Below are 25,267 nucleotides of genomic sequence, written 5' to 3'. Positions count from 1 at the left end.
TTCTCTTTTCTCTGAAGGTTACCACCACACACGGGGGCGCATCTAACGATCCGTCCGCCCTGATGTATGTGGAACTAATGCTATAATTAAGAAGAAACTACTGCTGAGCTGCGGTGCGTGTTTTTGGGAAGCAGGAAGCGTTTCTGAAGGAAGCTGTAGGCACACCTATTCTTGTTACAAATAACAACAATACAAAAATACCACTTGTTGGGCAGGTGCACATCCACAGTAATTTAACTTCCCTGCAGTAAATGTATTAAAAGCCTGCCCCAGGTAAATGAAATCCATAGTTTATAATCATATAAAAGCCAGACAGTGATTTGGCAGTACTTAATAGCCACGGTTCCCCCCCTTGCATTCCTAAAGAGCCTACTTACTATTCATTCAGTTAGATCAATGCTTGTCTCGGTTTAGGAATAAAATTTGAGAGTAGACGCTTATTCTAGTTGGGAAAAAAAAAATCTATACTAAGAATGACCTAGATGTGTATCAACAGTGAGGTTTTCTGCCTGGTTCTATCAATACAGATGTATTTGTGGATGAAGATGCTTTATATCTCTGTCTGTTATGTGTGTTTTGACAGTTGAATCGAAGTGACAGCGACAGCTCGACACTAGCCAAAAAGTCTCTCTTTGTGAGAAATGCCACAGAACGGCGGAGCCTAAGAGTTAAACGGGTATGTGCTGTGTTACCTGCACGTGGTTTCAAACAAAGCACGGGGAGAGCAGGAGTAGCAAACATCTCAAACCATACGCTTTATTTCAAGTATTTCAGCAAAAGAGATGCAAGTACCACGTGTGGTCCTGTAGTTTCCGGTTGAAATGGCAACATGGTGGTCTCAGTCCTGCATCTTCCCCCACCACCAAAGCGTCTGCTGTTCTAGTTGTGGCTGAAGCCAGTAGCAGGACGCGGGTGCCCAGCGGCGTGGCATCTCCTGTTGAACTTTAGCTTGTTACTGGTAAAGAACTCAAATATTACATAGTGCCCCAAGGTGACTTACACTGCACAAAAGTCAATGCCGGCAACATATATCTCGAGCAAATTTTGGTGGAAATTTCAGGGATTCACATGTCCTTTTAAAGCGGGTTTACTCTTCTCCAAGAGTGTTTTAGCAAAATGATTGAAGGACGAGAGCAAGACCGTATTTCTCGTGCATGGATTTTATTCTTACGTGAGTTCAGAGAGATATCTTTTAATCTTGATTGTAACTAAAAACCACTTCTGCGGAAGGGTTGTTATCAGGTAGCAGGATTACATTTGGCATAAGAAAGAAATCCGGAATAGTCTGAGATGGCTTCTCCTGCCTGACTTACTCATGCGAAAAGTCGCTGTGAGAGGGCAGTAAATAAATGTGAAATACACTAAAGAAATGCCTGTTTACAGAGTTCATAACATTATGTGTTTGCTTAGGCCTTGAAAAAGCAAATGTTAATAAACGTAAATAATGTAGGGGAAATGTGTGTAGTTTTGGCCTCCTGGCCTTGCATTGTCCTGGGGATCAGAATGGGGGGTTTGTTTTTAACCTGTAAATGTATCGTTGTACACCTGGTTGGAGAAGCTTTTGCACTTAGTTTTAACCTCGTGACTGAAGAAAAATTCCAGAATAGATGAATTTTTGGACTTGGATCTCATCATAGCAGTTTTCTGCTAAAGAAAAACAAAGAAACTATTTGTGCTTTTCTGACTGTTTTATGTCAAACCCTACCCTGGCCTCTCTAGATAGTAACTTTTATTGTTGTGTCTCCCAAATGATTCAGCCTGTTTGCCAACCAATCATGCGGAGAGCTACGCAAGAGTGCCCCATACGCACTTCCCTGGACTTGGAGCTGGACCTCCAGGCATCACGCACGAGACAGAATCGTCTGAATGATGAGCTTCAGGCCTTGCGGGATCTCAAACAAAAGCTTGAGGAAATGAAAGGCAGAGGAGAGACAGACCTTCCCCTGTGTGTGCTAGAGGATGAACGATTCCAGAAACTCTTGAAACAAGCTGAAAAACAGGTATGAGCAGCATACAGATACTGTGTGAATGAATATGCATGTGCCCCTACCTTTTTCTACAAACGCATTAAGGAATTTGGTCTATCATGTTAAACGTTTTTACAGAAGCTCACATTTGATTAATTACACCTCTGAACTACATAGTGTAAACAATATTTCTTTATTAGTCAATACTACAGCATTTAAACTTAGAATTTGAGGTAGTATTTTTTCTAGTGCCCTCTAAATACTTTTGTAGTTCAGAGTAGAATCTCTGTTATTTGGAGTAATACTTGTGGTCGATGTAGTAAAAGACTATAGACATCGACTTAAAAGTTCATTTAAAATTCTCACGTCCCAGCCGTACTTCCACAGCCAGGCGTGTGCTTTTTGTCCTTCAGCAGCAGTCGATCGGCAGGCTGCGCAGAACTTGCAGCCAAAAGATCTTGGTAACAGGTCGAGAGGGGCAATGACCATTACTTGTGGTGGTAGGGGCAGGTGGGAAAGGCAGTGCTTCCACTGTGGCTTATTTCCTTGTGCAGGATGTTCTAGTTTTGGCAAAAGAAAGCCAAATTCTATTCTTTGTGTGATAATCTCTGAAACAATGCAAGTATATGTGCGCTGTCTCTAAACTGCCGTAAGATAAGATGGGATGCCCTCGTGTGGATGAAAGACAAGAAACAGGATAGAAGGAACGAGAGCCAACAGTGACAAGTTGGAACATGGAAAATTCTGGCAAGATAGATGAAAAAGTTGGATGTTATGGGGTTTTTGTTTTGTTTTGGGGAGGTTGGTTGTTTTTATAAACTGCGATACCGGTTGTTAAGGGAGGAAAAAAGCCAATCAAACCAAAAAACCCTCCAGCCTCCACAGGTGGAGACATTTAGAACCTAACTGGACAGGACCCTGAGCACCCAGCTCCAGCTTCACCTACTCTGAACAGGAGGTTGGAGTAAATGCCCTCTGGACCCCGCTTCCCGTCTGTGTCAGTCCATGTCCATCAGTTTTCCATGAGAGGAGGTTGCTTGTGACATCCAGGAGGAATTTGTACTTTTCAGCTATTTATGGTTGATAGATTAGTGTTTTGGTGACACCAAGTTATATGGAGTAGTAAAAATGGAAAGCAGTTTCAGCAAGGTGCAGAGGACCTCCTAATACGTAAGCAATAGCTGTTGGTTTTGACGGTTTGTTTTGTTTTGTTAAAAGCTAAATGTCAGTAAATAGCCTTGTGTAGAGGAAGGAAGGGATGATCCTAATATTTACATACCCAGAGCTGGGCTCCGAATTACATGTTGGGAATGAGATGCTCCAGACAGAAGAAAGAAAAACCACCAGCAAAATCATCACGGCGATCAGCAGATGTCAAAAAGCAAATAAGACAGGAATTACTAAGAAAAGAAGTTGGAACAAAACAAATCATTGTTTTATGATATGAATAGATGTTATGCCTGTAAATTAAATATTCAGTTCTGGTTCCCCTTCTCAAAGTGGATAATAAAACGACAGAGGGTGGACGGGAATGGTCACACGAAGAGACAGCTTCCATGTTAGGAGCGGCTGTAAAACTGAAAGCTATGTAATATAAATTATATAAAAATATAAAAACTATATAACTGAAGGCTGTAAAATCATGAGTGAGGCGGAGGAGAGCAATTAATCATTGGCTTTTATAATACGGGAAGCAGGGAACTGAAGAGGTGGCAGGTTAAATACAAGCAAACGCAGCGTAACATTTAGAAACTGTAAAAATGTTTTCCACACAACACTGAGTGCTGCGAGTTTGCAGAGGTTCAAAAAGCAGTTTGATAAATTCATGGAAAAAAAATCCATCCGAGGTCATTAACCATAATGGTATCACCTACTTGAAGAAGTCCTTGACCATCTGATAGTTTAGGAAACAAAACTTTTTCCCAGTATGTTCTCCCAGCTTTGTGTTTACGCCCTGTTCTGTCCGCTCTCTCTTCCTGTCTCTCTTCCCCTGGCATCTGCTGTTGGCTCCAGCGAGCGGAGTTCTAAAATGGCTATAAAATACAAGCGGAGCTTAGGCTGAGCATTGACAAGCGCTCTGAAAAACCCTGGGGCAAAATGGGATAAGACAGCACAACGCTGAAACATCGCACGGTGTAACTGCGTGGGTTTTTACCATGAGAATGCATTGCGGGGATTTGATCTTTCTAAGTTTTAACCCATAGAACCAGTTGCTTGTATAAAAGCACAGCTACATTTATTTAGAAGTTCGTCTAATGCTGGATGCAGGATAGAAATGATAATTTTTAATTGTTTATTTAATTTAAAACTTCTCCCACTCTTAAAGCTATTCCCACTAGAATAGAGTACGCCTCCGCAACATTTAATATTATAAATCCTTTGGATTTGTGCTTTCTTATTTCAGCTGGCTCTTTTCAGGGCAGCATTGTCATGTTTTATATCTCTGGTATCAGTGATCAACACCGTGACACGCACTGCCACGAGGAATAAGGGTAATAATGTACGTTCCTAAAATATATGCGGGCTGCGGCACCGCGTTTAAGTCCTTCTTTCCAAGCTAAAAGTCAGAAGAACAATCGCAGCCACGCCACCTCTTTGAAGAGAGCTTACAAAGTTTCTAGAAATATTTTTACCCTTAAAATCATTGCAGCCTTCCCCTGTGGAGCAAAACAACCCTGAGATCGCTGTACTCTGCTGTCAGCGTTTCCTCTTGGGTTGGCAAAACGCAGCAGCCTAGAGAACATTGTCATAGATTATTTTTTAGATCCTGCGGGCATTATAATGGCGCAGACTAATGCAGCAGCTGGAAGTGCCAGAGAAAGTGAGAGAGTCTCAAGTGAAAAATGAAACTGCAGATGTGGGGGATGTTGAAAAATCAGTGGCTGCTTCCTAGCACGCAGGAACTCTGCTTGAAGCCAAATCCACAGACTCCGCACCTTCCCTCCCCTCCCGACCGCACCTTCTGAAGTACAGCAAGTACGTAAAGCCCGCTCATACTGGCAGATCGGAAAACAGTAGGTAATTCTGTGCACCAGAAGCGTTTTCTCTTATTCAGGTGCATTTTTGTGAGAAATCAGGCAGCGTTTCAAAGTTTGGGTCTTAAATCTTCATAGAAGTAAGTTTTCAGACACCGAGTGTCCTCTGAAGTGCTTCCTCTTTGTGTACGTCCAATAAAGATTCCTGTGAATATCGGTAAAGATCATCTTTATTTCTTTTCAGTAGATCTTCTACGTAGAGGTGATCTGTAATTATGTCGTTAATGCCACAAATATGCCCTTGTTCCAATGTTTTGGTGTTTAGCAGAGTTAACAGTTTTCCTTTAGATTCACTTTTATTCTTCTATACGAAAACCAACAAACCGGACAAGAATTAGTGTTTCGGCTGTAATTTTCATAGTGTTTATTCTTTGTTATCTCACCCTTAAGCTAAGTGCAGATGCAGTGATTCCTATCTGGCACTTATTTTTAGCAGGTGAGTGCCAGATTTTTGGCACTTAAGTGAATGTATGGCCAATGTATTTGTGCTTTTCTGTATTTTATACAATGGAGGATCCACCGTCTTTATAATTCACGCAAGAAACATGACGTAAACATAAACCTGGTCATGTACGTACCTTCTCACACGCACCCTCTTAGGGACACTGGGCTGAAATCAGCGTTTCTCCGAGAGCATCCTGAAAAAAGAAAAGGATTAAAAAATGAAAAAGGAATACATGGTAATGGAAAGTATTAAAACAAAGAAGTCATCTGTGCTGTTAACCTGAGATGCAGGAGTCACAAGAATCTCATGTATAATTAGGGAAAAGATAAAATTAGAAAATTTTGAGGTTTTCTGTGTTTAGTGCTTTGATGATAAATATTAACTAGGGGAGCTGCTAAAACATATGGCCAGTGACATATGTAAGATTAATACACTTAGCAGTTGCAGATTGCAAATTTATGTTCACTAATTAATAAGGAAAACAGTATTTATAGGTTAATTTCATTTTAAAATCATAACTATTTGGGAAGTTAACAGCAGTAGAAGCTGACGGGATTTTGAGGGATTTTCTGAAAGGTCGGTGTTCTTTCCTGTAAAACACTCCCATAGAAAACTCTGGAGCGCGTTTCAGCAGACAGAGGGTACCGCTCTCCTGCTGTGAACAGATTTCTGTAAATACCCAGTGTGAAACTGGTCGTATGGACTAACCTTTTTGAATTAGTTGGTTTCGTTGTTTGGGACTCTACTGGGTTGAATTCGGAACTGGAGACAGGAACTCCTAAGTTATAAACTGATTTTGAAGATCGCCGTCGCTGGCTTGGGCATGTGTTTTAATTTGAGGTAACACAACAGCATTTTCCAGTCCGAGTCCCTGAAGTTAAGCATCAAAAATTGGTAAAGACACATGTAATGGAGCCAGCAATACCGAGGCAGGGAAATACTGCGACTTACTGGTGGGTGCGCAGCTGCTCAGCAGCGTTCTCCTCAAGAAAGGTCCTTGATCTCCTGTTCCCGCTGGTGGTCTCTTCACTGGCCTTGGCTTTTACAGCCCTACAATGCAAATGGAAGAAGTGAGGCTCACGTGCAAAACAGGTGTCGTGTCGTGAGTAAAAGCACAGAAGTTCATGAACATTCACTTTGCTACCAAGGTCAACAAAACTTGAAAGTGTTTTTCGAGAGCAGGCCTGCTCTATTTTTTTCTTGTCTGTCATTTTAGAGTTGATACAGGCAACTTTCCTGAGAGCTTTCATTGGAAATAAAAGTATTTTACATGGAAAGAGAATCACTCTCTCCCGGTTCTAAAAAGGTATTTGGATAGACAACATTTGTTCATCCAAATTTAGGTATTGTCTACCTATAGCCCTAAGAAATAACTCATCAAAATTTATAACACCTCGCAGCCACCTGCGATGGCATGGGATTTGCTCTATTTAATTTTTTAGGAAAAGCTCTGTTATCTGCTTTCATGCCCACGGCTTAGGCTTTTGATATCAGTCTTTTCTCTTGTTGACCCTCTGTATGGAGATTTTCATAGAATCATTTAGGTTGGAAAAGACCTTTAAGATCATCGAGACCAACCATAAACCTAACACTGCCGGGTGTTTTGCTTGACGCAGAAGAATTTGCCATTTCTTTGAAATGACCGGTTGGTCATTATTAGCAAAATACAATTATTTTTCCTGTTTACAGGCTGAACAGTCAAAAGAAGAAGAGAAACAAGGCTTAAGTGCTGAGAAGCTGATGAGGAAAGCTTCGAAGGACGTGTGCCGGTTACGGGAGCAGAGCCAGAAAGTGCCGCTGCAGGTGCAGTCATTCAGGTACGGCTTCTGCTGCTTTTCATGCTCGTTTTAGTGTAGCGAAACAACACGAAATATTTCTAAATATAATCAGACATGCCCTGTAATATTAGTCAAAGTGCACGTGCCTTGGGCTGGCGAGGAACGCCATACGTTCATCATGTACTTCAAAGCCGGAGTGTGGCATCTGCCATGGGCGAGCGGGTGCGTGGCCACGGCCGTGGCTGGTCGGCAGCGGGATCTGCTCCGGTGATGGCAGGTGCCCCTCGAGGAGAAGAACAGTGCACATCTCCTCAGGAAACTGATCAACCACTACTTGCGCCTTGCTCAGGACGTACTGTTCAAGAGGGATCTGGAATCCCTCCTCCTTTTGGTTGCAGGAACAGCAGTCGATTACATGAAGCAATTAATCAAGTGTTCTTGCTTAGCATAAGCCAGAACGAACACTTTCTGTCTCAAACCTTAATTCTAACTGGTCTGAATTCCTAAATGGCTGGACAGCAAGTGGCAGGCTGGCAGCCCAAAGGCCACGCTTTAAAAAGGTGATCTTGCTCTGAGCTGCTGTTTCTGATGGGAACCCAAAGCTTTGCCAGGGGGAAACGTGGGTGAGTCTCCTGGACAGAGTTCCCTCCTGAGGCTGCCTTGTCCTCGCCCTGCTCCCTGGGCTCGTTACAGTGCTCTGGCCTCAAAGAGTGATCACACAAAGGCATTTCTGAAGCTCTCAAGAAGGATGACTCTTCTGAGCTTTCATTTTTAAGCCCCCAACACTTATCATCCGCTTCCCAGGCTGCGGGCAGACAAGCTTGTGTAAACCGGTTACGCTTCAATAATCTCTCACGTCGTAGGAGACAGAAACGGTAACAGCGGAGGGGAAGCGACTAGAGAATGGGTTGACAATTCTGCTTCTCTCCGTCTTGCCCAGACAATTACTTTTTTCCGCCCTCCCTTTTCCCAGGTCAGGACAGAATGTTTTACTTTGCCTTTTCATCCCCCCACTGAAATATCATCATAGGAAATTCAGTGACTAGATCAATATTTCAGTCTCATCATTGAAGTTATTAATGGAATATTGATTTTTATTTTCTTTTTCAAAATTGAAGCTGCTTTTTACATAAATCTGCCTAAGAGGAGAATTATGTCGGAATGCTGTGGCAACCACATTCGTTGTAAATAAATTCACTGGGTATTTTCCTCACCGTGTATTTTCCTACCCTATGTTTTAAAGAAGCGCTGTAACATTAGCAACTGTACCGCAGGTGACACTGGAGTCATGCCGTAAATAGTAAAATAATAACTTGTTTTCTTTTCTGATTTCAGGGAGAAGATAGCATACTTCACAAGAGCAAAGATCAGTATCCCAGCCCTTCCCGCTGATGATGTATAATTATGCATTTTCATTGCAGTGTTTTCCCACTTGCTCATCTCTTTTCAGATGAACTTTGTCGTTCCAGTGACCTGCTTTCAAAGATCTTCTACGTTACATTCACTATCGATGTGTTTATTTGTAAAATACAGTGAATTGAATTGTTGTATGCTTAAAAAAAATGGCGGAAAAACCCCAACAACCGGAAAACCAAAGTAGATTAATTTTGGTATGCTGATTTTGTACAGTTTGTATGTATGGCATGTGGTTTTATTTTGTAAAGACGGCACAAAGGAACAAAGGCAGTACTGAGCACGTGTCCTGTTGAACCGCACTGTGTTGAGAAATATTACGTTCAACAGAAGCTTGTTTATCTTTTCGCTATTTTCCTGTGAGCAGACTGTGAAGATGGCTGGTTTTGCCATGCAATATTTTTTTTGTACAAGGGTGCGACTTTTATAGTTTAAAGTTAACCACGAGCGTCAGCTCCTTTCCAAAACATCGAGGCTGCCTCACAACAGCTGCTAATTAGATTCATCGCCCACATTGGAATTTTGTTTCTGAAAACAAATTTCTTCTGGTTTTGTTTTTGTTTTTTAATGCTTTGTAGGAAGAGAGTTCGGAGTTTAGTTTTGTGAATGTACAGTCCTTTAACCTGCACTAAAAGGTTTCTTGCGTCTGCGGGAGAGTGAGAAAGGCAAGGCAGACAAGTAACCCTAAAAAAAAAAAAAAACCTACTCTGAGACTACCAAAAGGGGCAGCTGCTTTCTGAACTGGAAGCTGAATCAAATTCATAATACCAACATTGCCATCAGAATAGTTATAGCCACTGTACACTTAAAAAGCAGAGTTTCCCTGTGTTAAGCTTTTGTCCTGGAGGCTGTCGTACCGCCAGCGAGGAACCGGTGACAGCGCTTGTTTGCTTTCCAAATATGAAGGTGTTGCCTTTGAAGCGTTTGTGGCAGGAGAAACATCTATCGCACACCAAGTCAAATACCAGCAGTCTTGGTGGTAAGGTAAACCCTTTCTGAAAAGGAAAAGTTCGTGACTAGAAGTCTTCACATATCTCAGTACAATAAATAACTTCGGTAAAGATACACCGCTGGCCCTGTATGCAGTTGAGGGTGCAGAGGTTTAATAAACAGACGTGCACAGCATGGTTCAAATCTGTCTTGCGTGCAGCAGCCGGCCAGGAGCAGCAGCACCTGGGCTGGGGTCTGGAAGAAGTCCAGAAGGTTAGATGTCGGGGGTTCTGCAGGTGGGTGCTGTGTAAGGGGACGGTGCAGCTAACGGAATTATTTCATTTTCTGCTTCAGATGTTGCACTCGGATGTATTTAATTCGCCGATTAACATTTTCTTCCCCAAACAACAAGCCACATAGGCATGGACTCCATCTTTCAAAGAGGCTGTAGTTACTGGGTGAGAAGATGGAAGCAAATATAACCACGCTACGGCAGCAGCTGTCTCAAATGCAAAGTGACAATTCTGGGACGAGAGGTCTGTGTAACACCCAAGGGTTTTCTCAAGCACAAATCCATCAGTTCACTGAAACGTATAGCCAGGGACGCTATTTTGGGCAGGATGACTGACGGAACATCCTCTGTGAATGCCCCGTTTGTTGTTTGGTTCTTGCATTTGAGATAGTGTTCGTGTTTGAAAGGTCAATTTTAAAAAATACAAATCTGGAATTATTTAATGTAGAGGTGAAATGAAGGTTGACAGTTTCAACTTCTCCATTTGATTCTCTAAGTTGTTTGTAGAATGATGTTTAGAGGTGTACTTTATGATTTTTCTTTTATTTATTTACAGTCTTATTTATGTTCTGTTTAATATAGTTCAGTTCTGGCCATAAAATATTTGACATTAAGGATGCTATTGTGAAAAATATTTCGAGCTGTGAAAGTTCTTGCCAGATTAGCAGTTTCTCCTCCCGTGTTGAATAATTGCCTAAAAAAGTATTATCGTCTGATCTGTAAGCATGGGGTGAGGTCAAAATTAAAGTATTGTGGGCTTTAGCTTGCAAATCTCATTTAAAAATGAGAGACTTTACCAATTTGGAAAACGAGGAGCATGAATATGTTTAAATTAAACATATTTACAGGCAGCTTTTAACAAGTCTGGGTTTGGAGTTTTGGGGGTTTTTTTACTAATTCAGATTATTCACACTTGAAACACGCAATAGAATAAGCTAAAATAATACACACAAATAACCCCCCATCAGTTGAAAATTATTAATATTACTCTTGAAGTGGGATTTACTCTGCACAGCAGGGTATAACGAATGTAATTAGTTCTGTTTCCAGGTACCAACGTCACTGCAGCTCCATATATCAAAAATCTAAATATTACTGGTACAAGAATATTAAGCCAAACGAGCAAAAGTTTAGCAGAAATCGTAACAGAACGCAAATCAAATCTTTTTAAGTTTTTTTTTTTTTTTTTACTATTGCTATGTTTATACTGTATTAAATATCAAATGCTCAGGACTGAACTAAATATTTAATCAGGTTATATTCTGAATGTGTTTCTGTTCTAATTTTGTCTGTCAGAGTATGCAAATACATCACATAGATTAACTTGTCTCTGCACTTTCCATGTGTTTCAGTGATTGGAAAATACATTTTTTAACAAAGCTCTTTTCCAGACCGGTGTTTTATTTAATTCTTTTATTGCTGTTCTGTCTCTTTGTATGCTCTTTGCAGAAACAGATGGCTGCCGCAGCTTTGTCAATGTAAAATCATTGCAAGTTAGAGAAAGTTCACATCAATCACTGACAAGTCTTGGGGTCGGTTAGATAGAAAGTGATTTTATGTATGTGGAAGTTAGTTCTTTACATTCATGAAGTAAAAACTGCGACAGCACTGAGTGTCGTCAACTCTGCACTGACAACATCCCGTTATTATTCAGAAATACAGACGTCCCTAGAGACTGTGCAGGGATGCAGTCAGTCATAGTCACACACACACACACACACACGATGGAGAGGCCTGTATTTCCATGATACTGTGTCTGAGGACATTGAATAAGACACTCATAAAAACACTCGTGTAAGTGATACAGGTGCGGGGAACTTCATTCAAGGTTGTACTGCATTAGGGTTTTGTTGAACTGGCACTGCAAACTGTCTCAGGACTTACACTGATACTGTTTTTGTAAAAAAGACATTGTTTAAAGCAGCCCCGGGAGGAGTTGTGCCATTTAAAAGACGGTCAACTCTCTGTGGATGCCTAGGGATCAGAAATTTTATACTCACTTATCCTTAAAAAAAAAACAAACAAAAAAAAACCACATACACACACAAAAAAAAAACCACCACAAACCCAAACCCTACAAACCCCAAATCTTCAGATCTCCACAGCTCACAATTAATGTAATTAAAATTGAAGGTAAGTAGGGATTAAAGGAACTACTTGGTAAGAAATGATCCCTCCCCCGATCTTGTAAACAGGAACCTCTCTGTTCAGCAAACCTTTCTTACTGTAAGGCAAGAGTAAGAAATCTGAAAACCTGATATCTACCCTTTTCAAAGTCTTCTACTTCCAGTTTCCAGCTGTCGATGGGTGTCGTGCACATCTGCCATGGCATAGTGCTCCGGTAACTGCTGGTCAGATGAGGAGCAGATTGTGGAGAGGAGCAGAGAGCCTCCAAGAATTATAAAAAAGCCACCAAACCAGCCACTGAACAGCGCATCCCCTATTTCCCATCTGGGCACAATCTCTGGGATGTCTTCATCCCAAAATTCCTGGATTATCGTGTGGGCAACCCAGGACACGGGGACTAAGGCCAGGACGGCAGACATCCACAGGAGTATAACTCCAAGCAGTAAGAGCTGTTTCTTTAGCTTCTGCTCTGGTTCCTCCACCTTTAGGCAATCCAAACCAAGACTAGAGATCACAAGGCTCAGCAGTCCTAGTCCATTTGATGTAGATACTAAAATCCTGGAAATCCTGAATTCTAGAGGCAAATCTAGGAAAGAATCAAAATCTTTACACTGTGATCCTCCTACGTCTTGGACTATACAGGTTTGCCAGAGTCCCATGGTCCAAAGCTCCAGTACATTTAAGTCTAAGTTGAGATTTTTCCAGTCTGGTAAATAGTTACAGGTGCCGGTTAAAACCCATCCCAGTAGAGACAACAGAAATCCAACAAGCTGTAGCCTGTGGCGGTGCACCAAGTTCATTTCTAGCAGTCACAGAAGCGCTAAACTGCTCCGTTTTTGCAGGCTCTGTGGGGCTCAAGTCTTTGTCATACGGAACATGAGCAAAAGTTAAAACAATGCTTTATAAAGCAGGAAACACTCCTCCCCCTCCTGCTTTTGGAGCCCGGTTCCATGTGCAGCCTTTGGGGAACAAGGAGGCAGCGCCGTAAACCCGGAGCTGAAGGGTGGGGCCACAGCTGGGCTCACCTTTCAGGACTTCTGGTTTGGGGTTTTTTTTGGTTTTTTTTTTTGTTTTTGTTTTGTTTTTTTAAGAAAAGCCTGTATTTTGCTTTCCATCACTCTGTTAAAGTATTACAGCGGTGCTGTTTATTAGTTTTGGCATCTCACAGCTTGTTTTAAAAATTAAGCTTTAACACCACAATGATGCATTTCTCCTTACAGCAAATGAAACTGGCCGCTTTGCGGCCAGTTAAATATCATTTGCTTAAAAAAAAGGTTGCAGCAACGCATCCTGACCACAGAAGTGAACAGAGCTCAGGAGCCTTAGCCGGGATGCACAATGCCTCAGGACCTGCATCGGAAGAAATAGTGTAGGTCTTTTTACAGCGGCGTTTCTCAGCCTATTTTTTTTTTTTGCATAAAGTAGGCAGGTGCCAGGAACACTCGGAATAACTTGCATGGGCAGCTTAAAGCGCGAGACTGGGAAAAACACGACTTCTCGGGTATGAAGCGCCCACCCCGTAACACCCCGAGCACAAAAAAAGACACCTGCAAAGCTTGCCAGCATTTCAGAAACCTACGGTTTTCGTAGCACAAAGTACACAAAATAACCCAATTTACTGCAACGCGTGTATTTAGACTGTTTAGGATGCGAAAACGCTCGGGTTCGTACGTCACTCCATTAGGCAAGTGGAAAGTTGCAACAGGGAGTCAAGCTTTGAGGCTCATTTAATTGGTTACATACGAAAAAAGAAGCACGTTTTGGTTAAAAGCCAAGCTGTAAGGGAACATGCATATTCATTTTCAGGATTTTACAGTGCAGTTGGGAAAGCAAAAGCACCTTTTTGGGGGGGCTGTTTTGGTTTTTTTTTTTGGCGCAGTCTATGAAAACTTTAGCTGTGAAACAAAGTTTTAAACAGTTCCGCAGGTGAGAAAACACACCACCTTCCAACACCAGTTCGGGAGAAAACACACGTAAGTTTAGGGAATCGGCTAGGTAACAAAGAGTCCTTTGAATTACCACTGGAACAAGCTTCTGGCTTGCACTAGGGTTTGAAAGAGATAGGGCAGTCTTTCTGTACTACTTAAATCCTTCCATTTTTAAGGCCTAGTTTCAGTTTCCAAGTGTTGACACCGATCCTGCTGTTCTGCTACTGCGTAATGGCCCACGGACGGATGGACTTCGGTGGAACAGATTGTGCAATTAAGTAGGGATCCTCCCAATATAAGACAAAATCCAGCAAACCAGCCAACAAATAACGCTTCCCCAAAATCCCACCTGGGAACAATATCTGGTATATTCTCATCCCAAAATTCCTGGACCGTGGAATGGGCAACCCAAGAAACTGGGGCAATAGCTGTAATCCCCGATATCCAGAAGAGCATTCCTCCAAACAGCAACAGCCGTTTCTTTTGTTCCTGTTGCCTTTCACCAATTTTCGAACAGTCCAACCCAAACCCCGAGAGCAAGAGGCCCAAAAGCCCCGATCCATTGGAAAAAACCATCAAAATCCTAGAAATCCTGAGCTCTGGAGGCAAAGCTAGGAAAGAATCGAAGTCCTTGCACTGCATTCCCCCTTCTTCCTGGACAACACAAGCTTGCCAGAGTCCCATGGTCCAGATCTCCAGTTCATTCAGTTCCAAGTTCAGATTCTTCCACTGGGGCAGGTAGGTGGTGAGACAGGAGAGGACCCAGCCCAAGAGAGAGAAGAGCAGGCCACTTAACTGCATCGTTGGCCGATAGACCAAGGCCATCCTAAGAGCGGAGGAGCCCTAAAAGCCGGAGGAGGAAGGGTCTCCCCAGCAGCTCCGTAACAACCGCTACCTTGAGCGATGGTGGAAGCTGTGATGATTTTAGTTCTCTGCTGCCCCAAATATAAGCCCTCGCCGTTAACCCTTTGTAAGCTCTGAAACACGTTTTTGTTCTTCGCGAATATAAAGTTTCACATAAAGGACGAAGGACTTCACTAAACCACGAGTTAGGCTTTCCGATAAGGATTTGATCTGTTACCTTCCAATTTGCTTGGTAAAATTATATCCCACTGCCTGATGATTACAAGCCTGAGGATGAACAAAGAGGGCTCTATGACCCCTCACCCTAAAACACAACAGAAATCTTTGTGCTTCAATACGGATTAATTAGATTTTAAGTGGTGATAAAAAGTCAGCTCTGTGTGCAACAGGACTTCATTGTAATAGCTAAATTTGAGATTTCAGGGATGTAAATCAAGGCCTTGTAAAGAAAGGTAGACTGTTTGCCTATAATCTTTATTCTTAGACTTCCTCAACATACATAATGGCTTATTTCCACTGCCCTGTTTTATGTCCCCAGCACTGTAAAAGACGCTTTGTAAAAGATCCTTACGTTTCACGTTTTCTACATTCATTTCTTTTAAAATGGGCTTTGTTTTGACCGACTCTTAAGGGGAAAAGGAGACGGGTATGGTGAAAGTACCGTAGAAAATGAAATCCTAGACATCCCTCCACCATAATGAACCCGGGCAGATCATCAGCCGGCGTAAACTTTACCTGCCCCAGGACTTTGGTGACACTGAGGTAGCAGCTTACAGCAGCGCGGAGTGTCCCCTTTCCTTGAGCCCACGTCCCAGATGGCACAGGCTGTATACGCTTCGTGTACAACAACTGACATTTGGCACTCAGTGCTCCCAGGAATGCCTAGTACCTTTCTGATCAAAGCAAGAGACCATTATGCCGTTACCCCGTTAGGAAACCCTGCTTTTCTCCTGCTCTCATGTCAGCGACGCCCGTGCCGGTCTGCGGGGTCAGCAAGGAGAAGGTCTGTCGGCTGTTCCCCTCCACAGGCGGCACAGCACGGAGCTGAGCCGTGAGGAGACAGGCACACGTGTGCGACCCAGAGATGCTTTCCAGTCTTTCTGTACTTCATTTCCTAGACGCAATAATGTACTCATCTGCATATTCTAATTCTCGGTTGCTCAAAGTGGGTTATCAGGTGATGGAAAAACCGTAACGCTGCTTTTGAAGGTTTCCAGAGTCCTGAAGGGTACCATTAAGGAATTTCACTGTGAGAAGATCCCTTCTTCCTTATTTCCGTATTGAGGCGTAATTTCTAACCCTTGTGTTTTCCCTGTCACAAGTTATGGAGAGCCAACACAAGGAAAGATGATCCATTTCCCTTTCACTTGTGTACCAAACCCAGTCCAACGGCTTACACCTGGTCAAGAAATTACCATGCACGAGAGCAGGAATCACCAAGGATATTACTGACAACACCAGGAACAAACTGATGCAAGCCGGGCTCTAACTTTGGCCATCCACTAGGCAAAAGAAGAATAAACCCCCCCAACCTTGTATTCCTTCAAACTCCAGATTGTAATTTCAGATTTGGCAGCGTCGTTTCTCTCCCCTGTCTGTGTTCAGAGCAAGAATGCTACGTTCTGGAAACCATCACAACATTCCCTGAGACACTCCATAATGTCATTTGAATAACTCTTCAGATAAACGGCTACACTTCAGGAGCGCCTCTGCTCGTTCAGGGGCTACACGCTTATTTGACTTTTAAATCACGCTTACTGCCAGACTAGCGCTGGAAGCCTGTTGTGCTTCTCCCGTCTGTGAACTTTTAACGTTTTCTTCTCTGCTCTTAATTCCAGCAGTCGGTACAGTGTGAGAGCACAGGATCGGGCGCGTGAAGTCCGGTCCTTCTGCTGATGTTGGCCACAGCTGGAGCAGCACGCCAGCCTTTACATGTCAGCAAGTGGAAGCATTCAGACTGCTGCATCAGTCACATCTGCCAATTAAGTTCTGCAACTTACTATTAACCATGCACTAACTTAGAGCAAGCAAAGCTTCCTCATACTGTCCTGTGCAAGGTTATAAAAGAATCCTTATTCTTCCAGTGGGAAAGAAAAATAATAGGTAGGACTTGCCTTGTCACCTGCATAGTAATAAGGTCTGAAATGCCTTTACTGGGAACTTACTGATGTTACCAAAATCTCAACAAACCCATAAATGAAAACAGATCTTCTAGCTGAGACAGAGACATTAAGCTTCCATATCTCTTATTACAGACGATGCCCATGAATAATACAGCGCAGATCACCATCAGGTTCCTACAGTTCCAGTAATACTGCTTAAAGCATCGGAGATCACATCATTCACTCGAACAAACTCCAAGCATCATTTTGCAGACTGATCTTGGACTAGATGGAAGCAGAATGGGGATGGTCAGCATGCACAGCATTTTATGCAGGTAAGTGCATTAAATTTTTACTTCCTATAAAACCATTTCAGGCTGAACACAAAGATTCTGAATCTTACGGCAAGTAATACCTATTCTCCTTAAAAGCTTTAGCGCTGCACTAACTCTTCTGGGAACCTCCATGGCCAGAGAGAGAGACACTAATACTTTACCCCCTGCAAAGAGCATTAGGGGACTGTTGTCTGTACGCAGCGCTGCAGCCCACACAATTATCCAAATGGTTTATGTTCAGCCTAAGCGGAAAGAAATACCAGGTGCAGCACTTTGGGAGCCGATTAGGCAATTTAATCCCACAAAAGCAGTCAGTGTATTATGAAGAGACTGCCTCTTTCTATACTTTCAGTTCCTGAGTACAGCATAAGCACGTTCACGCTGCGGGCTCGTTTATTCTCCTCCAGCGGCCCAAGAGTGTCCTCATCCGTGAGGTACAATTGTCTCCAATAACATTCCTCAGGCACTACCATAATTTTTGCTAATCTGAAGATAGCCACAGAGTTCCCTAAATATTTTTCCTCGCTCATTTAAATACCTAGCACTTTCGCGAATCGTCCAGAGCTCTCTCTCACCTTTAGATTCCCATCCTGTAGATACATATGCAAAAGATGGAAGTGAGAGCCAGTGCATAGATTGCCTATAACTGAATCTTAGTCATAGCCAGTGAAACACAGCTACTGCCAGAAGCTGGCAAGGCAGTGTCTTCAGCATCTTACTACAAGTGAGTTAATTCATTCAGCTTGGCAGTCTTTTGCTTTCCACCTTATTGCTTGAACTGGAAGTTGTGGGAGTTAGCACTTTCTTACCCAGCTAAGGGCCCAGTTCTTCGTGGTGCTGGAGCATCTTTTGGCTTTGCATATCCAACGTGTCCTCCAGCGAAACCAATAGAAACACCCAGCAAAGAACGCACCCCATACTGCTATCCATATTGACTTCAGTCTGCGTTTAAATTAAACGTTGACAAAAATAATTCTTCGTATTGGCAAATGCTAAAGTTTCAGGGTCCATCACAGTGGAGAGAGGTTGACTCCTCCCTGAATAATTATCTGCGTGCCTCCAACCACCGAGAGCCATAAACCCTGCAACAGAACGATAGGAGGTACATTCTGACCTGCTAACGAGAAGGAGTGATCTGAATTTTATTTATTTATTACTAAAGTTATTATGGTTCTTCTTCTGTTTGATTTTCTCCTTGTTTCCCCCATGGAAATGACAGTACCACGGGAGACACAGCCTCCTACCGAGCTGGAAGGGCAGAGGTAGGGCTCAGTGTGAGAAGTCCAGTGAATCAAACTGACACAACATCCACAAATACTCCAGTGTATGGGGACAGGGGTTGTTATACGCCTGCCTGAACCCTAGCACGATCCATGGCAGCAATGCTTAATTATGGATACTTAGAGGCCATCACGAAAGCAGGGAAGAGCAGCAGCATGGAGAGGGACACGCTGGTGATGAAGATTATGACAACTTCCATTTTGGAAGGGGAAAAGAGCGTAACTTTCAAACACACACACAGAGTTAGCTCATGGTGTCATTACACTTTCAGAAAACATCTCACTCGGTATTTAGAGGTGATGATTTATGAGACTACGTTGTCTCTGTATTACACCTGAGGAGAGTGCCCCTCAGTGAATGCTAGGACGCTGCTAGAGCAAAGAAGTCACAAAACCAACCACTGAGTATTTTGTGGAGAAGCCGCAGCAGAAGGGGACAGTCCAGCAGAGACAAAACATCACAGAAGCCACATCACCTCTTCTGATCCACCCTCCCCGGCGCGGGCAGAGAATAAACCCCGGCAGAGCAGCTGCTGCTGCTGGTTTCACCCCGCTGGTGCGCCAGGGCCGGCACGCAGAGGGCCAAGCAAAGCTGGGCTGAAGGCAGCGGCGGAAGGTGAGGACTCAGCAAGCACTTGCCAACTCAGCACCTTCAGAAGAGCCAGGAAGGGGCTGCAGAACCTTCTCACCTGGGGAAAAAGGCACAGCCATCGCTGGCCTGCTGAACAGGACCTCCCTCCTTCAGTGGGCATATTCCCAGCCTTTCAGCATTGCAAGGACTGCCCAGCGCTGCGTGCCTTCCCCCTTCAAACCCTGCATGTAATTCATTAAGCAATTTAACAAAAGCCTATTATGCACGCAGAAGAAATGTACTTTGGGGAGTGAAAGACTTTGCTAACAATTTCACTTGTTCAATATCTTGAAATAAGGTGTCATGTAGGATTAGTGGCACTGGGACGAGACCTAGAAGGGAAAGGCGTGGAAAGAGTTAAGCAGAGGAAGGTGAAACTGCCTATTTCTGCTGTAGGGACTTATTCAGAAGATTGAAATGAGAGAGGGTAGATTTGCCATCATTATACTGGAAGAATAAAGACTGCTTTAAGGCTCAGTACTTCAACCTTTGCAGAAACTTTTCCATCACCATCCCAATCCAGACTTCAAAGTGAGGGTTGACTGGGTTAGAAAATTAGCCTTATTCTTCAGGGAACTACTTTTGAGGTACTGTCAATACAGGAGATTACTGGAAGTATGAAAACTCATGTCACTTGAACAGTGATTGGAATGTGATTTCCTTGAATGATGGAAGCCTGAGAAATTAATTTCTGAGCTGCGAAATATGTAGGCTCCTTTATCATTATCCATCCCTTAGTATGAGATTCTGGTTTAATAGTGTTACACATACATATTTCTATAATGCTCTTCATTTAACACCTGCAAACAATTATTATAACAAACTCTCTCTCATTCCTTAAGATGTGTTTCTTACTATCAGTAAACTTAGGAGAAATTATTTGTAGTACCCAGCTGAACCTACATGGGGAATTGTTACTGCACGACAATAGGGATTACAAAGATTATATGAACTTGTTAACCATAAATTAGAAGACTGCACATACCTCTTAACATCAAGGTAGCCAGAGTGTGAAATGAGCCGTGAGAATTTCTGACAAGTGAAGGAAGCGAGAGGCACCCGTGGCGTTTTGCTCATCTGCCATAATTGATATTTGGAGGGCTGGGGGAGGGAGGGGAGGGGGACGGGAAGGGAAAAAAGCAACTGAGCAAATGTATGGTAGTCATTGGAAAAATGATTGTTCTTCAGGTTCTAGCGGGTTAAACTTTTTAGTGTTTTACCTTTGAAGGTGCAGGGAACTAGGAGATGCAGAAAGGGAAGGTCTTTCCTAGCAAGCAACTGTTCTCTCTAACATTGCAGATCTTTTTGGCTACCAAAGAAAAAAAAAAAAAAGGAAAAGCTTTTCTTCCCTCCCATGATTTAAATACCACCCCCCCACCCCCAACTGGAATCTAAGAATCTAAGCAATCTCATAGTTTAAAGAGTTCATGACATCCTGTCATTAACAAATGAAACCATTAACGTTTGTCAGTATTAGTTAAATATACACCTTGCTGTTGTCTTCTGTCATTTTCATCCCCACCCCTTCTATCTACTCCCCCTCGCCTTCCCTACTTGACATCAAAAAAAAGTTGAAAGGCCTCTGTCTACCCAGGTTCCTTCAGGGGGCAGGGAGCCAAGTAGAGATGCCCAAGACCGCTCCTGAGGACGGGATGGGTGCAGGGAGGGAAGGAGGAACAGCAGTTTCTTCCCTTCGCTCTCCCCTGGCCCTCCCACCGATGGCGGCCACCCAGCAGCATCCTCAGCCGTCAAATACTGCCTGCAGAGGTGAAAAGGATGACGCACAGAATCCACTGACACATCTAATGCATGATGTGTTGCAACATACGGTACAGCCGAGACGAGTGAGACTGCAGGAGTTCTGATTAATTCTGCATCAGTAGATTGAGATAATGCCTGCCCATGTTCAGTACCAACCCAGAGAGAGAGAACTGCTGAAGACTTCTAATATCATGCCTCTGCAATAGTTACTTCTGTTTTAACTAATTGAGGATGACTGCATATAGGTAAGGTACAAAGTATCTTCTGCAAAGCATCGCCCACTTTCTAACCACACTTGCATAGAGGCTACCTCCATACCGTGGATTCAAACATTTAAACAGAGAATGCTTTACCCTAAATGAAAGACAGTGAAGAGGCTTAGGTTCTGACTGCAAGAAAACAATTGTGAAGATGATTGCAATTGGTATTTCCCAATATAAAGATAACCTGTGTTGACTTGAGCAGACATCTGCTTTGAATTCTTTGGTCAGTCACAAGAGCCTACTTTTTCTTTTATGTAGTACCCAGCAAGAGATCCTGGGAAAGTATACTCTGCAATACGCTCAAGTCTTTGTATTATTTTTCACAAAATCCCATGTAGACAAAAGGTAGCAGCTGCATGAGTTGAAAGAACATGAACTTGGACTCTAAGTCTACACCATCATGTTTAGTAGCCTTTCATGGACCCTCCCCCTATGAATTTGTCCCTAAAGCACACACTTGGTGCATCCAAAGCACCTTACAACAGTAACTTCCACAGTTTAGTTTTGCCTTGCATCATTTTATGCCCTGTAATTATAAACTCACTGCTAGGTCATTTTATCTACTAGTCCCTAGTTCTTACGCGATGTTCACTATTCTTCCTAATGCACCACCTACTCTTTTTGGTATATACCTCTTTAACATCCTTATGCAGAGGTCTTGCTTATTACATCCTAGCTTATCATATATACAATTATCTCTAAACAGATGAAAGAGTAGCGATCCTACCTTCCCACTGTCAGGGTTCAATACAGTGCGCATGCTGTCACTCCGTAAGAGAATTAATGTTGGAAAGTAAGCCTCTTGTCTTTCACGCCACTACCATCGTGACCGTCACAGTTATGTTCCTGTTCACCATACGCTTTAGGACAAAAAAATTAAAAAAAAAATCATTAAATCTTTCCTGAAGTTGGATATATTGTGAACAACACCTTCTTGGTGGTATATTGGTATCTGCATTTTGCCATTTTGGGACAATAAGAACTGTAACCCAAGAAATAAAACATAAAAAAAAAAAAAGAATTGTCTCAACAGTAGCCTGCTTGAAATCTAGTATCTTCCACTGTAAGATATGATCTAAAAATGGGTAGGGTTTTTGGGTTTTTTTTTTTTAAATAGGAAGGATCCACTCCCATGTGGATATACAAATGAGTTTCCTGTCATATCCTGCCAGATGCACAGATGGCATGAGAGGAGGAAAGTGCTCCTTGGCACCAGCAGCATGATGATTTTCATAAAGTATAGGTTCAGTGGCTGGGAGTAATGCATCTGTATTCATGTGAAAACCCTTTATGCTACATCATATTATCCTGCTTTCTCCTTACCTAATTATCACTTCTCTGCAGGACAACGATCACAGAATTTGCTGCTATTGTGGTAGAGGGAAAAAAATGGGGCATTACGTCCCTCAAGGAGTGCAAGCGAACTTCTCTGTCTGACCCACGCGTCCAGCTACACGAACCACGGCCCACAGGAACGCCACCGACAGCTGGGTGCAGGAATATTTTTAACCCGGGGAGTTTCCCCACAAAGGTGGAATAAAATTACATGTCGTTTTCCATATAAATTGAAAGAAGCATTAAAAATCTTTTTTGCCCATCCTTTCCTTACGAGACAAAACAAAGCAAACCTAGATTAATAGGCAGTTACTTAGCTTTTCCTTAAAAATCTGTGCTGACAGAAAAAAACCCCAAATTATTCCTAAGCAACCTGTTCTAATGAAGGACGGGAATATGGATTATATTTCCTGAGGCCAAGTTCTTGTTCTCCCCTTTTGTCCTCCTCTCTTAAATAGCAGCAGCCGGTGGCTAATGTCACAGAGATGGGCACTGCCTGCTCTCTTACCAACAACATTCCCCTTGGTGCAATCCCTAGAAGGAAGTAGCTTTTTGTCATTGACGCCATCACTAAATCACGTTCAGTTTGGGATTTGCTGTAATTTTGAGTTCTGGGATGATGTTCACATTCCGCGCAGCACACGCACACATACATTCTGTCTTCTGATGATGCTGAGAGGACAAGGACCTTTCCCAGGCTCCTAGCACGTGTAGGGAAGAAGATGGGGGCTGACAAGCGCTCCCCTTCCTCTACTCCTTGCTAGATATGATGGAGAACATGCAGGGATCCCTCCATGAAGCCCTGACAGAAAAGCCTTTGTCTCTCACCTCTGCAAGTGGTTTGCTTTCAGAAACGTTTGATCGCTGAGCTCCCCACTAAACTCTTCTTACACCTCCACAAAAGCAAGAGAGAGGCGGCCTTTTTCAGATTTCTGAATCAGAACCAAACTACATCCAAATTGTGAAAGGCTGGAGGAAAGGGAAGGGAAAGGACGCTGCTTGGGAACATCTTCTCAAAGGTCTGGAGCTCAGCTCCTAAATACTGTGCCACATGAGGCATAATGCATATCAGAAAAAAAAAGGTGAGTCAGTATGTAGCTTTGGCACTTTCTTCCTCTTAATCACAGAACAGTCACATCTCTTGGATTATTTTCTAGGGCACACAAAACATGAGTGTGCTCAAATCATCTCACAGCTACCATGCAGAACATTTACCTTTCTTGTCATCGGACCGTGCTTCACAGAACATAGCAAATAAACTGGCTTCTCAGTCTTGTACAAGAAAACACGGGTCTATCTCTGGTTGATCTGGGGTAGCCCAAGCTCATGGGGCCGAGGAGACCAGCTGCAATGAAACCATTTGGAGGAGGGAACAGCTTTTATCTGTTTACAGCAGCAGTGCTGCATCACAACCCTGAGGTCCCAACACAACAGGATCTTCTGACCTGCTGTTGACTATGGAGCTACATCATTTGTGCAAGACTAGAAGTGGGCCAGCGAAAAGTCTGGGAGCTTTCCTGGCGAAAAGATAATAAAAATCATACAATCATAGAATTGCCTAGGTTGGAAGAGACCTTTCAGATCATCGAATCCAATCACCAACCTACCTCTGACAAAAGCTATCACTAAACCATATCTCTAAGCACTACGTCTACCCGTCTTTTAAATACCTCCAGGGATGGTGCCTCAGCCATCTGGGCAGCCTGTCCCAATGCTTAATAACCCTTTCAGTGTAAAAATTTTTCCTAATATCCATCCTAAACCTCCCCTGGCACAACTTGAGGGCGTTTCCTCTTGTCCTATCGCCTGTTCCTTGGGAGAAGAGACCGACCCCCCCTGGCTACCCCCTCCTCTCAGGGAGCTGTAGAGAGCGAGAAGGTCTCCCCTCAGCCCCCTTTTCTCCAGGCTGAACACCCCCAGCTCCCTCAGCCGCTCCTCACCAGACTTGTGCTCCAGACCCCTCACCAGCTCCGTTGCCCTTCTCTGGACACGCTCCAGCACCCCAATGTCTGGCTTCTTTGTCTTGTGTGTGATTTATCTTTCTGTATCAGAGAACAGCAGGAGTGAAAATACACTGTTGGAGCCTAGTAAGTGACCTAAAACAACCAAGAACAGATAAAAAGATCTTGGGGTGTGATGGAAGGAGGATACTAGAGTTTCAGTAGAAGGATCTGCAGTGTCAAGTGCTGCAGCACAGCCTGAGACTGCCACAATCCCCAACGCCAGCTGGAATAGGAATTAAGGGCAGAAACGAATGACTCTTGCAAATGAATCAGGAGCTACAGATGCATAATTTGGGAGTTTCCCACAGCTCAGGGAAGAAGCAGTAGCTGGTAGAAAGCCGAGAGCTGCCTACTGACATTTCAGCAGTAAAGGCAAGAAAGATTTACAGTCAGCTGGGCAAACCAGGACAAGAAGCTTTCTTTGAGAGCGTGCCTCACAGAAATGCTGCAAACTAAAGCATAAAAAGATCTTTGAAATGCTACGTATATTAAGTAGTACAGAAAACTTGAGACTCTGCACTGCCATGAGCATTTGATACAGATAAAACATATTATAAAGACATATCTATGGCCCTGAAGGCAAAAAATAAAATAATTTAGATCATAAAGCAAAGAAACCCTATTGTTAGAATTTGGTACAAGAAGCAGTCGAGGAGGTGGGTTGTCACAGGATTCAAAAGGCAGTTTGTATCTAAATTTGTCTTGAACTGCCTTCGACTACCTTGCTTTACTTTTCTTTTAAATGGGTGGGGAATCAGTAATTTACAAGAGCTCAAAG

The 25,267-nt window shown here is 43.0% G+C and overlaps 3 protein-coding genes across 3 annotated transcripts in view; 1 reads left to right on the top strand and 2 right to left on the bottom strand.

The window, feature by feature from the left end:
* The window catches only part of WWC2 (WW and C2 domain containing 2), a 107,309-nt gene extending 96,076 nt beyond the window's left edge, over nt 1-11,233 (top strand). Inside the window, exons 20-23 of the mRNA XM_074588360.1 lie at nt 584-676; nt 1,758-2,000; nt 7,137-7,264; nt 8,561-11,233. Coding sequence (XP_074444461.1) covers nt 584-676; nt 1,758-2,000; nt 7,137-7,264; nt 8,561-8,627 — 531 coding nt within the window. The 3' untranslated portion in view covers nt 8,628-11,233. The remainder of the gene's footprint in view (nt 1-583; nt 677-1,757; nt 2,001-7,136; nt 7,265-8,560) is intronic.
* A 764-nt stretch (nt 11,234-11,997) lies between these two features.
* Nucleotides 11,998-12,787, bottom strand: LOC141743646 (claudin-22-like). The gene has a single exon (XM_074588361.1). It carries the CDS (start codon nt 12,785-12,787, stop codon nt 12,131-12,133), a length of 657 nt encoding a protein of 218 aa, XP_074444462.1. The 3' UTR covers nt 11,998-12,130.
* Nucleotides 12,788-12,813: 26 nt separating this feature from the next.
* Nucleotides 12,814-17,300, bottom strand: LOC141743644 (putative claudin-24). The gene has a single exon (XM_074588359.1). It carries the CDS (start codon nt 14,738-14,740, stop codon nt 14,087-14,089), a length of 654 nt encoding a protein of 217 aa, XP_074444460.1. The 5' UTR covers nt 14,741-17,300; the 3' UTR covers nt 12,814-14,086.
* Nucleotides 17,301-25,267: the final 7,967 nt, after the last annotated feature.

This window comes from Larus michahellis, chromosome 5, assembly GCF_964199755.1.
Source record: "Larus michahellis chromosome 5, bLarMic1.1, whole genome shotgun sequence".
NCBI classification, from domain to species: domain Eukaryota; kingdom Metazoa; phylum Chordata; class Aves; order Charadriiformes; family Laridae; genus Larus; species Larus michahellis.
The sequence above is the reverse complement of the archived record's forward strand: the minus strand, read 5'-3'. Positions and strand labels throughout refer to the sequence as shown.